Raw genomic sequence first — 19,483 nt, forward strand, 5'->3', positions numbered from 1 at the left:
CACCAAATGAAGGACATTTAATATATTCTTAGGGATAATATTTAAACAGCATAAGAATCAAATTATTGTCCAAAATCTCAGTCATGGGGCTTTCAGGGGTTATTTAATCCATCTTTCCATCTCAAGGTAGAACCAGATGTATATTTATTATCAATATCATCTTAATCCTACTAAAGGAAAAAAATGGTAATTGGAATTCTCCATGAGACTTCCCCTGCTACTCCCTAAAGAAATAATCATAAAAATACAGTGAACTCAAATCAGAGTCGTTGAGTTTTGATTCCCACATAGATACACAGTTTTAAAGGAATGTTCAGAGGTCCACACATATTTAGCAAAATCTTCTATACCTTTTGTGTCTATATATACCACAGATATTAAGAACTGATAATCCATTAATTCATTAATATTTAATTGATTCATCCATTAAACATTTTTGGCTGCCTCAAGGTGACCTTGAGGCCATAAAAATGCTTGATAATTAAATATTAAATTATTTTTATCAAGCTGTACTTTATTAAGGCAGGAAACTTATTTTGGCTTAACCCTGAGTTAGAAATTATAATCATAGAGGTTGTTAAAGTATTTTCTGAGCATAAACCTTTTAATCAGTGTATCAACTGAGAAATCTCTATTATGACCACAGTGAGGCAGACCACCAAGGCCCATACCCTGGTTTTATCATTTCTTTGTTATATGATCTTGAGCAACTTATTTAACTTCTCTGTGTCTTGGTTTCCTAATTTGTAAAGTAGTATATTAGTAGTAGTTCCTGCCTCATGGGGATTAAATGAAATAATTCAGATAAAGGACTCAGCATTGTGCCTTGTACATAGTAAATCCTAAATACAAGTATGCTAATAGTACTAGTGATTATACTGGGCATATAACTACGGATTCTGGGTCATGCTTAACATGTAACAAGAAAACCATATAGACAATATTATTAAATGCTTCATGGTGTGGTGCATGTGATAAACACCATGGAAGATCGGGGTGGTGGATGCCAGAGGTTTCATGGGAGAGATGGCTTGAGTTGAGAATCACAGGTGTCGAGGAGAAGGCACACCAGGTAAAGGGGAATATAATGAAAAGCAAGTAAAGTGAAGATGAATCTTGGAGGGCCACAGGAGTCCAGGAAATAGTTGATCGGTGCGCCATTTAATTGAAAATTTCACTGTGGCTTCCCAAATAAAAGTTTCAATTTTTTTCTCATTCAATATTATTTATCTATTTTTTAAATATATTTTTAAAAATTTAAATTCAATTAATTAACACATAATGTATTATTGGTTTCAGAGGTACAGGTCTGTGATTCATCAGTCTTCTATAATACCCAGTGCTCATTACATCACATGCCTTCCTTAATGTTCATCCCCCAGTTACCCCATCCCTCCACCCCTCCCCTCCAGCAACCCTCAGAGTTTGTTTCCTATGATTAAGAATCTCTTACGGCTTGTCTCCCTCTCTGGCTTCGTCTTGTTTTATTTTTTTCCTCCCTTCCCCTAAATTTTCAATTTAGATAGATAGTAAACAGTCTCTTCCAAAATTGGGCTGTTATCTTACGTCTAATGCACGTGTATGTGCATATACGTGTGAAGTGGAAGAGGGGGACAGTCTATCATCTTTCAAGGAGTTCACATGAACTGTCTCATTTAGTACTTAAAATAACCCTATGCAAGAGTTTGTATTATTATCATTCCCATTTTAGAAATAAGGAAATTGAAGCACAGAGATACCAAGAAACTTATCCCAAATCATATAGCAGCTAGTAAGTACACAGCAGCCAGAAAGTTTAACTTCAAAGCCCTGTGCACTGAATCACAAAGTTGCTTCCACTTAAAAGTCATAAAGTCTTGTTACGTTTGAGGTAAACTGCTGGCCAGAACTAATAAAGGAGGAAACTCTTACATCCAGCAATCCTTAAACTAGGATTGCTACTTTAGTGATTTAAGCCTCATGTTTGGATTCAAATGACAACGTATATAATTGTCTAAGCAGATACAGAAACCAGAGGAATCAAATTCAATGACGTACTTCATTTTAACCTAATGTACAAGATTAGAAAGAAAACTTTTTTTATTAACTTCATGTTTTCTTGAGTAAAAAGAAAGAGGAAGGTGAGGATTTGTTTTTTTAGGCTCATTCAGAGGTGATGTGGGCTGTTTTGAGGCCTGACTGAACAATGTATTAGATGCTTTTGTTTGTTTGACTAAAAAAGGAGTGGGTTAGGTTACCCTGAGGCCTTGGAGCCAATATGGCTTTTGAAAACACGTGCAACTCTTGAATTAAATATAAAAATTCTATGTGAATTGTCTTGATGCTGTGTCCTTTGAAAGATACAAAGCATTACTAAAAGGTAGAGACACAAGAGGTTGCTCTAAATAACTAAGAACAAAGAAAATGATTTCACAGTGTGTACAGTGCAGGCATCTGACAGTCTGAACAGGGGTATGTGGATATAATAAATGGTATAATAAATGCCACAGGTATGGGAGGCAGCATGGCCGTAGTCATTAAGGAAACAGACTCTGAAGTCATATAGACCTAAACTGGAACCTGGGTACTGTGACTTTCTAGTTGTGTGACCGTGGAAAAGTCCCATACTATCCCCATCCAAAGCATTAGCTTTCCCATCTAGAAGTAGGGAAAGTAGTGCCTATACCTCATGGCAATGTTGTGAGAATTAAATGAGATATAATGCATGCACAGTTTGTAATATTGTCTGATGATAGCAAATATTTAGTAAACTGAGCTTTAAAAAGTAGCATGGCCTTATATGACTCAATATTGTCTATACGAAGAATTCCCAATTTTCACTCTTTGCCAAATTGGACATCACTGTACTGGGTTATTCCTTTCTTATATTTACATTTTGTAAATAACTCACCTCCATCATTGTCCAAGTTATCTCCACAAAGCATTTCCATGACAACATTGCAGCCTGTCCCACTCCAACCCACCTGACACACACAGTGCCAACCATTTTGATCCAGGGTACATCGCCCATTTCCAAAGCAGAGCCCCGGGCAGCCATCTGTAAAGACAGCAGAGAATAACAATCATGGAGACATCGGAATGGGATTGGCCAACAATGATGTACCTACCTATAGGAAAGCATCTAATCACTTGGGCTCCACTCAGATGAGGTGTTGAATAAGTGGAAGAGGAACTTGCTTGCTTACAAAACCTTCCCAGGGAACTTGTTATCCCTTACTCAGCTGTGCTTTTCCTTAGAGAGCCAATTAAGCATTATTAATGCTAACCCCAATTCCCAACCTCTGGTGTAGATCAGATGAAAACTATGATGGCGACAAAAAATGTTTGTTTCTTTTTGAAAAAACAAATCTTCTCAGCTCAATCAAACCTGGATGGATGATATTGTATCGAGTTATGGCCAATAAGCTGGAAAAAGACAGCAGTTGCTATGAAGACACTTCCTCTAACTACTTCCAGTCTGTACTGATTTTTCCCTTGTGATGCACTGCTTTAGGACTTTGGTATGTTGGTATGCAGTTCAGACCATGCCATTACATATTTGTCCCTATAAATGCCTTAGAAACATGCTACAGTTGCTTTATGTTTATTTGGCTTTTTTTCTTTAAGATTATCGTTGATCTGAGGGCTAAGGATTAAATTTTTTTACTTATCTGGTATCTCACCCAGAAGCTAGCATAATAATATTAAGCCCGCAGTAGGTGCTCAACAAATGTTTATGGAATTAATGTGTGCCAAATTGAGACTTTCAGAATGGACAAATACAGTCAAGAGGAAATTGTTGTGCTTAAATGACTTCTATCCATTGATAAACCGCAAACACTAACAATGGTCTCTATTTAGACTTTTAATTCCTCTGGGATGCCCTCCTCTTTTAGTTCAGAGTTAGGCCATTCCAAAGGGCATCTGTGTATGTGCCAAGCATTCAGTGGACAGATGAACAAAGATGGCAATAATGGCATATAGCTTCTGGAATTTTCCCAGTAGCAGCCCAAGACCAGATCTGAATTTTACTGGAGAGAATCCAATCAATATTTTTTTTCATTTGCTGTCTTTGACAGAAAATTCCAGAAGTATAAAGAGCAAAATAATTTTTTGAAAATCTGTAGACATAACCCAATGTTCCTTCCAAATGGTTTTTTAAGTAACTATCAACAGACCAGGCGAAGAAAAAACTTTAAAATAAAATGACAGATGGATGTTAGAAAATATGAAGACTCTCTTTCATTATATATATGTAAATATATATATATTCTTCAAGAAGTGGTACAGGATGAATATATACAGTTTAAGAAAAGAATTTATCTAGCTCCATTCATCTAGTTCCCTGATCATAGATATACAATGGATACAGAGAAATCAGGGATAACTTGGAACATATTCAACTTTCTGACGCTGAGGTAAAGAAAGGCACCAGGATATCTGACAGAAAAACCCTCACCATCTCTATAAAAGTCAGCTCCTTGGGGGGAGGCACGATGAGTTACTTACAAGGGGAGAATTCTGTCCTTGAAAGGATACCGTACGTGGACTTAGAGCCATATTATTATGCTAAAGAAAATGTTCATCTATCCAAACCTAGTTCATTTAATCATTACCTGCCTGTGTTATACACACACACACACACACACACACACACACACACACAAATACTCCATAGAAAGACAAAGAAAAACAGTTCTTAAAACTGCTTGTCAATCCGTTATACATTATGGCAAAAAAAAATGACTCTTTGATGTTGGAAAAACAAATTATTTTTTAGTCGGACTATCATAGCGTGAACCTGACAATATCACACTTAAAGAAGCCTGACAGAAGTAAAAAGACAAACCCGAAACACGAACAAACAAACAAAAAACCCCCACCCACCCTTCCTTTCCCACATGCATATTTTCCATTTACAATATTTTTCTGTTACAAAATGAGAAAAATCTTACCTCGGACAGCATCTAAGTAGTGAGCTAAAAGGGGGGAAAAAGAGTGATTGAATGAATTTCTGGGAGACCACAGCTATCCAACATGTATTAATGGTCTACCATCTGTTGCCTGGGAGGAGAACAGCAAACTGTGAACTGCCGAAATGCCTGCAGCTCAAAAGTTGGTACATGGGCCTGTGTAGTTTGTGAATAATATTTTCTGTGGGAAAGATATTAATGGCTTTTCTGCAAGAAACTCTATTAGGCTTCCTAAAAAAGTGTCATATTTCATTAAAAGTATAAGAACTGCATTTTTACATTTCAGTAATAACTTTCATGAAAGAGCACTAGCTTGAACTTCTTATTAGTAATATCTTTAGAAGGGAGTTCTGGAGTAACCACCTTCAGTAATCATCACAATATTTAAATCCTCTTATGTGAAGGCAATAAGCTTACTGTAGTGCGGGATGTAATTACTTACGCTGCATCGGAATCTCACCCCTCACCACCTTTTTAATGAATCTTAAATATTTTCCACAGACACAGAACAAGACTTACTGTATCTTTAGTAGAGTAGTAATGCAGTTTATTAAGATTATATGTTATATATGTTATATATAGTATACATTACTTTGGCAGGTCCCAACTGTTATAACAAAATATTTTCACCTAAAAATGAGAGCAGTGGTACAATCTGGTGGGGAAAAAAAGCCCACAAGCAATGAACTGGGTATCCAGAGGCCCACGCTTGCCTTTGCTCGGCATGAGATTTCTGTGTGCTCACAGAATGCCACGGGAACGCTCTGTGACCGACTTTCCTTAGCTGAACAATGGAAATCTGACTTGTCCGTCTACACATGAAGGAGGCCTTTGTGGCAGATACATGTATGTGTCAAGGACTTTGATTTTTTTTTCAGAAAAATAAAAGTATTTTAAAATTGAGACTCTAGTTATTATTACTGTTTTTTATTGTGTGAAGACCGCACGGTAGGTTCATTACATAGGCTCTCTCATACCTACAGATGGTTCTCCCAGGCAGCATCCTCAAAATTAGTGAAAGTCGTGAGAGGGGGTGGGAGAGGGTTGATGCCTCAGTACACTCTCTATACTACCCGATAAACAATTCAGCACAGATGTTCTATTGACGGTAGGTCAGAAGTGCCTTCCTCATATACATTAAAGACAGCTCCTAATGATAGCGAATGGCCTTGGTTAAAGTAGTTCCGTTTAATGAAATTGCCTCTAAGTGCTTTCAAGTGAAACAACCTATACTTTTCAAAAGGAAAAATGGTCAGGGAACGTTATGTTCACAACAAAAGCACTTCTCTTATTAACTAATGACACTCTATTCCAATGTATCATCTTTCATTTGAGTAACTCAATGCACCAGAAAACAGAAAATATAAGGAATACTGAAGTAATGAGCAAAGAAATGGGGCAAGAAAAAAGTAAGATACTATCAACAAAAGAGGAATACTCCCAGTTAACCAAACTTTCAAACTTGTGGCTAACCCTTCTTCCTTTTCTCTCCTCCAACCTCTAATTCTATGAAAAGCCTGGTGATTGATCACTAACATGCTTTTCCTTCTTCAATTAATCCAATGTACTTTGTTCAAAGTATGGAGGTACTTACCAATTGTGCAGTGGTCGCCCTCCCATCCAGGGCTACACTCACATTTTCCATCTTTGCACTGGCCATGCTCGGCACAGTGAGAATGACAGGAGCGTTCTTCACATGTTGGTCCTACCCAGCCTTCTTCACATTGGCAAATTCCTCTTGAGCAGACTCCATGGCTCCCACACTCCATGGTACAGAGCTCTGTGGGAAATTCAAAGAAGACATATTTACATATTTTATTAAAACCAGAGTCTGTTCTTTACAAAAGACATTAGAATTACCAAAAACCCCACTCTATATTTATATTTTAAATATACAAACCAAATTTCAGTGAATTTGCAAGGAACTCTATAAAAAAGATAGTTAAGTCTCTAAGTATAAAATAAACCCGAAGTCAAATTGATTTTGAAAAGTCCATAAAATGATAATGGCATTCAAGGCTTAGAAATGAAGTCAGTGCCAAACAAATGTCAAGTGGGTTTCACTAAAAATTCATTAAGATCACAAATAATGTTACAAGGATTTTATGATGCTGCAAGCAATCATTGGGGAAAACACACACACACATAGTAAAATTGTGCTCTAACTTCATTCAGGAAGAGAGGTTCTACAATTGGAAAGATATCTTTCTAATAAAATTTATAATATGCAAAAGGTAAAGCTGCCAACAATGGTAATCAACTGGTTTCCCTGAACATACAAACAGTATCTGTATTTACTTTAAGCATTTAAAATGAATCCTGGTTGATTAAAATACAGTCTTATCTTGAAATGTCATTCGTTATTTGGCCAATATAATCAAGTTGTATCTAGCTCTGCCGAGGCTCTCTCTTCTGTCCCCTTGACTTTTTGTTGAGACATGCTGAATATTAATAAAGTTATGACAGTAGAGAACCTAAAGTAAAAGTTTGGCAAACCTTTTCCTTGACTGAATACCCTTGCTGGAGGAGGAAACGGGGGATAAAATCCTACAGAGAGAATGCAAAGGGAATAATGCAATAGGTTTTGGGTACAATTGGCCATATACTCTTGAAAGAAACAGAGAGTGTTTTGGAAGCCAAGTCACCTATCTTTCATAATCTCAAATTCTGAGACTGGTTTTATATATTTAGAAGTAGTGGCATGTGATGATATCAGTATTAGCCTACATCACCTGTAACAAGGCTCTTTCTATGTAACAAAGGTTTCTACCATACAGATAGCAGAGTTATTTTTCAGTGGGTGAGAATATTCTTCTGATAAAGCCATGGGTATAGATTTTATTACTATCTAAATCAATTTGTTCACTAATTCATTCACAAGTATTCTCTGTGGGTCAAGGTATGATAGAAAGAATAGTGGCTATGAAATAAGGATTCCTCTGCATAAAAGCTGTGTACCCTTAGGAAAATTACTAACATGCTCTCTTAATCTCTGCTCATGTAACTACACAATGGAAGTAAAAATACTTATATCTCACAGGGTCATTGGACAGATTTGAGACATAGTTTGGAGGTAGAACCAACAGGAGTTCCTCAATACTGGATATGAGGATTAAAGGAAGGGGAAAAATAAAAGTTTTGGCCTAAACAAGTGGGTGGATACTGCTGCCATTAATGAAATGGGAAAGGCTAAGGGAAGAATAAGAGTAGTAGATCACACATTAACTTTGAGATAATGTATAGACAGCCAAGTGAATTTGACAGGCCAGGGCTGGAGATATGAAACTGGCAATCACTAGCACACAGGTGGTATTTAAAGGCATGAGACTAGATGATATCCCTAAGGAAAGAGGACAGACAACCCTTGGAATGAGCCCTGAGGTATCCCATGATTTAAAAATAGAGTATAAAAAGAGGAATCATCGGGGTGCCTGGCTGGTTCAGTCAGAAAAGCATGAGACTCTTAATCTTACGGTCCTGAGTTTGAGCCTCATGTTCGGTGTAGAGATCACATAAATTAAAAAAAAAAAACTTTAAAAAAGGAGGAACCATCAAAAGGAGACCGGGAAGGAGAGGCAGTGAGTGATAGGAGGAAATCCAGGAGATGGTGGTCTAACACCAGAAGAAGACCCTTTTTTCAAGAAGAAGAGAGTAGCTAGCAGTATGATATTACTGAGATGTCAAGTGAGATTTGGGCAGACAAGTGTCCATTGCATTTATCAATATGGAAATTGTTGGTGGTTTTAGGAAGAGCTGTATTGATAAGGTAGCAGTTGTAAAGTCAGATTTGAATGGGGTGGAGGAGTGAATGGAAAGCTGTGCGTGGGGTCCACAGATTGTAAGAAAAGTATAGAACCAAGAAAATACAAAAAAAGGGGGAGCTTTGCCTAATAAATGGTAATTCAAGTAGGCTGATCTTGAAATAGCACCTACTCTCTATATCTTAGTTCTGAATCTCTAATTGATAATCTGGATTTCTAATTTCTGTTCTTGTCGTGAATCTGGGTTTGTGATTATGCTCCCTTTAATGGCCTTCCCCAAGGCTGAACTGAAAGGGCCTTTCTAAGATTAGGGAGCTAAATGGGTCAAAGCCAATCAAGTCAGAGCTAACAGAAACAATTAGAGGCAAATTTTTATGTATCTTGCTTTATACAACTATAAGCTTCAGGCATAGAAAAATATATTGTTCTGGTGATTTCCTGGAAAGTAATAGGACTAGATGAACAGTATCAACAAAATGGCAGACTAGCTAATCCTTAAACCATCTCAATATAAACCTTAGAACTGTTGAATATAATGTAATAATTTTAAAAATTACATGTCCTGGCTCACAAGAAACAGAATTATCAAATGCCAGAAGCAAAGATGATGCTAACAGCCAAAGAAGTAAGCATATAAGTCAATCTTCTGGTATCTCTGAGTGGTTATTATATTCAGTAATGACTAGGGGCTTGGATATCTATGTCCACAGAGGAAAAAGGGATGAGATTTTTGGCACATTAAAATGGGGAGTTAGACTGAAATTCCTGCAGAAAGTAAGGACTCTTGAAGGGGTGCAATCTCAGTGAGATGGGGACTAATAAACTCTATCCACTAGCCCAGAGGGATGGCAAGGAAGTATTAACTAGAATAAGAATAATATCATTAATAGTATTAAATTTGGGAGTTAGAAAACAATATTGAAATAAAATACTACCTAATAATAATATGTGCAATAGAGTGTCCTGAATGAAATATTTCTAAAACTTTGTACTATTCAGGAGTTAAGTAGGTACTTTGTCAAGTATGCATATAAAAACTTAAAGGTGGAATTGTTTTTAGTAATTGTGACCTCAGTAATTTTTACTATTCTCTCCTGATAGAAACTGGAAAATCTAGGCAAAATACATTAAAAAACTGTTGGACATTACTGGAATTCACAAAAGAGTAAAGAATTACTGGGCCACATTCTAGGAGAAAAAGAAAACCCAGAGAGGTGAGTTTGACATTTATGGGTGCTTTTCCTCTAGAAGTATCTGTCAGTTCTGGTAGAGTCAGCTGAAGACTCAGAAACTGGGTAGAGCTTTTGTCAGTCTCATGGATGCTAAAAAAAAAATATTTGGCTACATAATGGCTAAGAAATTTCTAGTACTGAAGAAAATATCAAGCCAAATATATGAAGCAAAATTGAAGAAACAAAAAAGAGAAAAGACAAATTCACAACATAGAGACTTTAATGGCCCCCTTTCTCATTAACTGATAGAAAAAGCAGACAACAAATCAGAAAGGATATGAAATATTTGAGTAACATGATTATCAGATTTGATCTAATTGACACATATAGAGCACTACAATAAATGATACAAAATGCACACAATTTTCAAGTGCACATGAAACATTTACCATATGCTGGGCTATAAAGCAAGTCTCAACGTATCTCAAGTACTGAAATTATTTATAGCATGTCGTCTGCCCACTGTGGACTTAAACTCGAAATACAAAGATAAACAAAAGGTAACTATAAAATGCACATAAGTTTGGAAATTACAAAATATACCTCTAAAAAAACTACGAAACAAAAAAGAAATCATCATGGAAAGTAGAAAATACTTTAAATGAATGAAAATACAATGAACACATCAAAATTGGTATAACTAAATCCATGTATATAGGAAAACTTACAAGGTAGAAAGGAAAACCAACTGAAAACAATGACCCATGCATCCATTCCAAGAAATTAGAAAAAAGAAAAGCAAAGTAAACTGAAAGAGGGTAGAAGAAAGAAAATAATAATTATAAAAGCTGAAATTAATTAAATAGGAACAAACATACAATAGAAAGGATCGAGAAAGCCAATGCTTGACAATTTGCATAGCCTAAGAAAACTGATAAACATCTGATGGGAACTTATCAAGAAGAAAATACAGAAAATCCAAATAACCAATATCACGAATGAAAAAGATGACATTGCTATTAAATGTACAGACATAAAACATCATAAAAGAACATTACAAACAACTTTTTGTCAATACATTTGAAAATTTCAATGAAATGGACAAATTCCTAGTACACACACTCTACAATAATGAACACCTTCACATAAAAGGAAACTTAAGAGTTTTATAAAGAACCTAAATCCACAATGAAAAATATTCCCACAAAGAAAATCACAGTCTCAGATGACTTCACTTGTAAATATACCAAACTTTTAAGGAAGAAAAACTACCAGTCTTGAATAATCTTTTTCAAAGAATAGAAAAAGAGGAAACACCACAATGTGAGTTATGAGGCAAGCATAATCTTGATATAAAATCCTGACAAGAATATGATAGGAAAAAATACAGGTCAATCTCACTCATAAATACGAATGCAAATCTTAAAACACTAACATAACAAATCTAGCATTACATAACATGAAATAATATAATGACCAATTTGTGCTTATTCTAGGAATACACAATTATGTTAATATCTGAAAATTAATCAATGTAATTCATTACACATCTGGAATAAAAGAGAAAATCATATGGTCATCTAAATAGATATATAGTAACTACTTCGTAAAATACTAAACATCTATTCATGATAAAGGCTCATAGCAAATTAAGACTAGGAGGAACTTTAATCTGATAAAGATTAGCTACAAAAAACCCTACAGCAAACATCTTATTTAATAGTGAGATGCTGAAATAGTTTTTCTATTATTGAGAACTGAGAAAAGATGCCTACCTATGATCATCACTCCCTTTTTTTTGAAATATAAACTGCTTTTTAATTTACACACACACACACACACACACACACACACACACACACACTAACAAACCAAACATGAAACAAAAATCTGCTGGGATTTAGACTGAATATCATCACTTCTTTTTTTTTTAAATTTTATTTATTTATTTGATAGAGATAGAGACAGCCAGAGAGAGGGAACACAAGCAGGGGGAGTGGGAGAGGAAGAAGCAGGCTCATAGCAGAGGAGCCTGATGTGGGGCTCGATCCCATAATGCCGGGATCACGCTCTGAGCCGAAGGCAGATGCTCAACCGCTATGCCACCCAGGTGCCCCTGAATATCATCACTTCTATATACCATAATTTTAGAGGTCCTAGGCAGTGAAATAATGTAAGAAAAAGAAAAAAATATATAAAAGTTGAAAAGGAATAAATAAAACCATCATTATTCAAAGATAGTATGATTGTGCGTATATAAACTACAAAAAGAATCTGTATAAATTATTAGAATATGTGAGTTTGGCAAGTTCTCTAGATATTAGGCTAATATATAAAAAATTCTCTTCATATCAACAACAATGAGAAAAATTTAAACCATGTATAATAGCATCACAACACCATATACCTAGTAATAAATTAAAAAAAAATATTTGCAAGACCTATGATGAAAACTGTAAAACTTTATGAGAAAAATTAGAGAAGACCTGGATAAATGGAAAGCTATGCCAAACTCATTAACTAAAAAACAAAATTAAAGATGTCAATTTCCCCCAAATTATTCTGTAGATTAAATGCAACCTCAATCAATACCTTGGTAGTTTGTGTACGTGTGTGTGTGTTTGTACATGTGTGTAAATATTAACCAGCCAAAGAAAGAAGCAGAATAAGGTGAGCAGATGAACTCTAGCCAACAGCAAGACTTATTGTAAAGTCATATTAACTTAGACAGTGGGTATTGACACAATGGCAAATAGACCAATGAGAGTGAATAGAGTCCTAAAACTTATAAGGATCCTTGATTTATGGTTAAAATGGCATTGCAGGCAACTGTGTAATAACTGCTGTTTTAAGTTACGTGGTTCTGGGAAACTGAATATCCACCAGAAAAAAAAAAACCCTCACCCCATATATAAAATCAATTCCAGATACAATGTAGTAAACATAAACTATCAAAACTTCTAGAACACAACATAAGAAAAAAAGTCATGATCTTGGGGTAAAAAAAATTCTTAAACAGTACACAAAAATGCTAACCATAAGGGTAAAAATTAATAAATTGGGCTGTATCAAAATTAAAACTTCTAATCAAAAGACAAAGAAAAAACATGCTATAAGTGGTAGAATATATTCACGGCACATATAAATGAAAAAGCTTGTATCCAGGATATACAAAGAACTTCTTCAAATGAATAATAATAAGACACATAACTCAATAGAAGAATGGGCAAGAGATCTTGGGATGTCTGGGTGGCTCAGCCGGTTAAGCATCTGACTCTTGGTTTTGGCTCAGGTCACGATCTCAGGGTCATAAGACTGAGCCCTGTGCTGGGCTCTGTGCTCAGCATAGAGTCTGGTTGAGATTCTCTGCCTCTCCCTCTCCCTCTGTCCCTCCCCCAACTCTCTCCCTCTCTCTCAAGTAAATAAATAAATCAAACAAAATCTTAAAAAAAAGAAAAATGGGCAAGAGTTCTGAAGAGGTACTTTTGGATGATATGCAAGTCTACAAAGCCATACAGAAACATGCTTAGCATCATCACTTGTCAGGGAGATACAAAATAACAACAATGAAATACCACTGGACACACACAAGAATGGTTAAAATCTATAAGACTGAAAGTAATAAGTGTTGGTGACAATGTGAAGTAATAAAAAGTCTCACATACTACAGGTGATTGAGCAAATTTGTACAACCACTTAGGAAAACTCTGACATTATCTGCTAAAGTTTGATATATGTATTCCTTATGGCTCAGCGATTCCACTTCTTAGCATTTACTCAACAGAAGTGCAAGCAAGCAAATGTTCACTGAAAGATATGTATAAAAGTGTTCATAGAATTATATGTGCTAGCCAAAAAATGGAAATGCTTTAAATATCCATCAACAATAGAAGATACAACTGTGGTAATTTTGCAAAAAAAAAAAAAGTATGTCACAATGAAAATGGATAATCTACAACTATGTGCCATAATATAGATGAATTCCTCCAAAAATAATGCTGAGTGAAAGAAATGAGATGCAAAATCATACATACTGTAAGATTCCATTAATAAAATTTTTGGAAAGCAGGCAAATATCAGAAGGTCAAGATAGTTATGCTGGGGAGGAAGGAAGGAGGAGGTAATAACTGGGGAGGCCCATAAAGGAGACCTCTGGGTATAGTATTCTACATTTTGACTTGGGTGGCAGTTAACAGGTGTTTTATACTTAGATAATTCACTAGGCTGTATACTTATGACCTTTGTACTTTTCTCCATATGTGTTTTACTTTAATAAAATGTTAAGAAATCAGTTGTAATGACCAGAAGAACAGAAACATACAGAAATTTACAACTTCCCAGGTTGAAAAAGAATGAAGATAACTCAATCAAAGAAAAAGCAGAAAAGGGGGAAAGACAAAGAAAAAATAATTATTATAAATAGGAGACACAAAAGAAGATTCTGGGCTGTAAATCCAAACATGTCAGTAATCCCTAGTAAATAAAAACAAACTGAACTTGAAATTTAAAAGAGAGAGACTCTGGAACTCAGTGGAGAATAAAATCTAGTTATGTTCTTTCTGTTGATAAGAGATGTGCTGAAATATACTAATACAAATTTGGTAATAAAAGGAAAAAGGCATTCTAGAAAAGTACCATCCTAGAGAAGCTTGGTGTAGCTATAACATTATCAGACAAAATAGATTTCAAGGTATAAAGCATTATTATGGATAAAGAGAGTCATTATGTAATGATTAAAGGAATAATTCATCATGGAGATGTAAAAATTCAGACCGAATAAGAAAATATAGCTTCCAGATAGATAAAGCACAAGCTGATAGACTGATAATATGACAAACTGAAAATTTCACAATCAGTAATAAGAAGCTAAAAAATTAGTGAGGAAGTAGAAAATTTAAGTAGTACAATTAACAACTTTAATATACCGGACATATATGGAACCCCAAAGCTAAGACTATATGATATATATTCTTTTCAAGCACATAGAGAATACCTACTAAAACTGACAAATACTTTACAAGGCGAGGCTCAATAAATGGCAAAGATTTTACATCCTACAGATCACGATGTTTCAGCAAAATGCATTAAAATTAGAAATCAATAAACAAAAAGCAAAAAAAAAAACACCACAGAAAAGTGTTTTTTAAAAACACACTTCCAAATAATTCATGGATTACATAAAAATTATATTGGGAATTAGAAACTGAATAACAATGAAAATACTATCTATAAAAACTTGTGGGATACAGCTTAGACAGTTCCTTAAAGGAAATTTACAGCCTTACATACATTTAATAGAAAAAAACAACTGAAAACTAATGAACAAAGTGTCCAACTCAAAAAGTTAGAAAAAGGACTGCATATAAGCAGAAGGAAGGAAACAAAAAAAGGTTAAGAGCAGAAGTTAATGAAACCAGAAACAAAGAAGCAATAGAGAAGATCAACAAAACCAAAATCTGTGCTTTTCACATGAATAATAAAATAGAGAACCCTCTGGCAAGAGAGAGAAAGGAAAATAAGAAAAGAAATGATACAAATAAACATTAAAGATTAAAATATAAAAATAAATGAGAGTGCTATGAACAACTTTATGCCAGTAAGTTTGAAACCTTAGAAGAAGTACACATTTTTCAAGGAAACAAAATGGACTTGAGAAGAAATACAAAGCCTGAATGCACATTAAAGATGCTGAAAATGGCCCACATGGTTTTGTATGTGTATTTTACTAAACTTCCAAGGAACAGATAATCTCTACTTTAAGCTATACCAGACAATAGGAAAAGAGAGAAGTCTTCCTGAATTATTTTGTGAGACTACTATAATCTAGTTCCAAAATGGGGTAAGAAAAAAAGGGACTTTTCTATAGGCCAATCTCACTTATAAACATGGCTGCAAAAATCTACAATAAAAGATCTGGAAAGCAAACCAGCACACACACATACACATACGCAAATACAGAAATTATAACTGAGGTGCCTGGGTGGCTCAGTTGGTTAAGCATCTGACTTTGGCTCAGGTCATGATCTCAGGGTCCTGGGATTGAGCCCCAACTCAGGCTCCATGTTCAGCAGGAGTCTGCTTTTCCCTCTCCCACTGCCCCTCCCCCAACTCATGCACACACTCTTTCTCTCTCTCTCAAATAAATAAATAAAATCTTTTTTAAAAAGGGAAATTACAACCAAGCAGGCATGAATGGTAGGATGGTTTAACTTTTGAAAATGTAGTCATGTAATTCGTCACTGAATTAATCCATTTCACTTTTAGTTCATTTCATAATAGACTAAAGAAAAATTATCTTAAAATACAGAAAAAGCATTATATAAAACTCAGTTCCTACTCATGATAGAATCTCAGAGCAAAACAGGACTAGAAGGGGACTTACTGGATATTATAAAAGTGATTTACCAAAATCCTAAAGTAATCATCACACTTAGTAATAAAATAATAGAGATACTCCTCTTAAAGTCAGAAGTACTACAATTAATGCTTCTAATTCAATGTTGTACTAGAGATGTTGGCTAGTGTAATAAGGCAATCAGAAATATATAATGTGTAGGGGCGCCTGGGTGGCACAGCGGTTAAGTGTCTGCCTTCGGCTCAGGGCGTGATCCTGGCGTTCTGGGATCGAGCCCCACATCAGGCAACCTTTAAAAAAAAAAAGATCTTCCTCTCCCACTCCCCCTGCTTGTGTTCCCTCTCTTGCTGGCTGTCTCTATCTCTGTCGAATAAATAAATTAAAAACCTTTAAAAAAAAAAAGAAATATATAATGTGTAATACCTGAAAAGGAAGAGACAAAATGGAATGTATAAGTAAATTATGAGAAATAGAGGAGGACAGCAAAGTTGTTGGATACAAGAACAACAGAAAAAAGATCAACATCATGTCTATATATGGAAGCCAAGTTAGAATATGTACTTAAAAAAAATCTCACAATGAGACAGGAATCCATCAAAATTCTAGAGGAGAACATAGGCAACAACCTCTATGACATCGGCCAGAGCAACCTTTTCCACGACACATCTCCAAAGGCAAGAGAAACAAAAATATAAGATGAACTTATGGGACTTTATCAGGATAAAAAGCTTCTGCACAGCCAAGGAAACAGTCAAAAAAACTAAGAGGCAGCCCACGGAATGGGAGAATATATTTGCAAAGGACACTACAGATAAAGGACTGGTATCCAAGATCTACAAAGAACTTCTCAAACTCAATACACGAGAAACAAATAAACAAATCAAAAAATGGGCAGAAGATATGAACAGACACTTTTCCAATGAAGACATACAAATGGCTAACAGACACATGAAAAAATGTTCAAAATCATTAGCCATCAGGGAAATTCAAATCAAAACCACACTGAGATACCACCTTACGCCAGTTAGAATGGCAAAGATAGACAAGGCAAGAAACAACAATTGTTGGAGAGGATGTGGAGAAAGGGGATCCCTCCTACATTGTTGGTGGGAATGCAAGTTGGTACAGCCACTCTGGAAAACAGTGTGGAGGTCCCTTAAAAAGTTAAAAATTGAACTACCCTATGACCCAGCCATTGCACTACTGGGTGTTTACCCCAAAGATACAGACGTAGTAAAGAGAAGGGCCATATGCACCCCAATGTTCATAGCTGCATTGTCCACAATAGCCAAATCATGGAAGGAGCCGAGATGCCCTTCAACAGATGACTGGATTAAGAAGCTGTGGTCCATATATACAATGGAATATTACTCAGCTATCAGAAAGAACGAATTCTCAACATTTGCTGCAACATGGACGGCACTGGAGGAGATAATGCTAAGTGAAATAAGTCAAGCAGAGAAAGACAATTATCATATGATTTCTCTCATCTATGGAAAATAAGAACTAGGATGATCGGTAGGGGAAGAAAGGGATAAAGAAAGGGGGGGTAATCAGAAGGGGGAATGAATCATGAGAGACTATGGACTATGAGAAACAAACTGAAGGGGAGGGGGGTGGGGGAATGGGATAGACTGGTGATGGGTAGTAAGGAGGGCACGTATTTCATGGTGCACTGGGTGTTATACGCAACTAATGAAGCATTGAACTTTGCATCGGAATCCGGGGATGTACTGTATGGTGACTAACATAATATAATAAAAAAAATCATTAAAAAAAATCTCACAATAATAAATCTAGCAAAAAAAAGTTCAACATTCTTTTATATAAGATTTTTAGAACGTTTTTAGGAACTTGGGAAGATGACACAGTATGAGGACCCTGAACTCACCCTGTCCCATGCTTACAACTAGGTATCATCCACATCCAAGTCAATAAGCCAGAGAGAGAGTGATTTGACAACTGGCAGAACAAACACCATAACTAAATATGGAGAAGAAGCTGCATCTGAAAGGCTAGTAAGGTTAGAAAGGTGAAGGGAGGCTGCCCGCAGGAGGGATGGAGCTGCATGGGGAGGAAAGGGCAGAGAAACAGGCCCTCACACCAGGGATTTCACATGGGGAGGACTAATCCCCATAACATTTGGCTTAGAAAACCAGAGGGGCTGAATTCTGTGAGTTTGTATAACCACCTGGACTTGGGAGCCTGGAGCTTTAAGTCAGCAGACTCAGCCCTAGGTGAGCTGTGAGGGTGAGTGATAGCTGGGTCACTACCCTTAAAGAGACAGCAGCCTATTCAGAGAGGCAATGTAAAAATGACAGTTTACATAATGCCAGAGGCAAATGGGAGACAGATCTATTTAATCTGATTTCGGAGAGTGTTGGGGGACATCATTGAAAATGAGGGAGTTGGAAGGTACCATTTTCCTCTCCCATACCCCAGCATAAACAGAGTCACCCATGGGAGGTGGGGTAGCAAAGACACTTGTAACATTGGCTCAGGGCTCAGGGCAAATTTCATTAAAGCTGAGTGAGCAGTCAGTGCAGATACAGTGTAGCGCCCAGCCACACATGCCCAGGTACCCACATACGCTATGCCCACATGCCAGGTGCACAGCTGCTGCCTCATGCCATGCCCAGCCATTGCACTGTGCCCTCCGCCACCCTGGCATACAGCCCTTAGCCACTGCAGCATTTTATCTGGCATAGCACTAGTGGCCCAATGCAAATTTTGCTAACACTGCCAACCTGCTCCCAAGCTCCCCAGTGGGCGCTGCCCCTCAGAGCTGGCCTGTCTGGGTCCCAATAGCACCACAAAGAGTAAGCATAGCCTGCAACAGCCAGAGAGTCAGGGCAGATGGCTGCACTGAAAGAAAAAGTGACTCAGGCACAACAGCAGGGCCTAAGCAACACACATAGGATACTCTCCTGAAGTACCATGTCTGGTGAAGAGGGGATGCTGCATTGCAGGGCACTTCAGGAACTCCTCTTCATAAAGTCACTACATTCAAGAACAGAAAACAAAGCTGACTTTCTGAACACACAAAAACAGACACAAAGAGACAGATAAAATGAGAAGACAGAGAAATTTATCCCAAATGAAAGAGAAGGACAAGGCCACAGCCAGGGATCTAGTGAAACAGAGATAAGTAACATGCCTCATAGAATTTAAAGCAATGATCATAAGGATACTCACTGGACTTGAAAAAGGAGGAAGACATGAGTGAGACCCTTAACACATAGT

General features: G+C 36.4%; 1 protein-coding gene across 1 annotated transcript in view; it reads right to left on the reverse strand.

Annotated features, from left to right (window-relative positions):
* Positions 1–19,483, reverse strand: part of TENM1 (teneurin transmembrane protein 1) — a 761,614-nt gene that overhangs the window by 165,506 nt on the left and 576,625 nt on the right. Inside the window, exons 14-16 of the mRNA XM_034649058.1 lie at positions 6,547–6,732; positions 4,935–4,958; positions 2,891–3,037 (exon numbers count right to left, since the gene is read on the reverse strand). Of these exons, the coding sequence (XP_034504949.1) occupies positions 2,891–3,037; positions 4,935–4,958; positions 6,547–6,732 (357 nt within the window). The remainder of the gene's footprint in view (positions 1–2,890; positions 3,038–4,934; positions 4,959–6,546; positions 6,733–19,483) is intronic.

Source organism: Ailuropoda melanoleuca, chromosome X (assembly GCF_002007445.2).
Source record: "Ailuropoda melanoleuca isolate Jingjing chromosome X, ASM200744v2, whole genome shotgun sequence".
Lineage (NCBI taxonomy): Eukaryota > Metazoa > Chordata > Mammalia > Carnivora > Ursidae > Ailuropoda > Ailuropoda melanoleuca.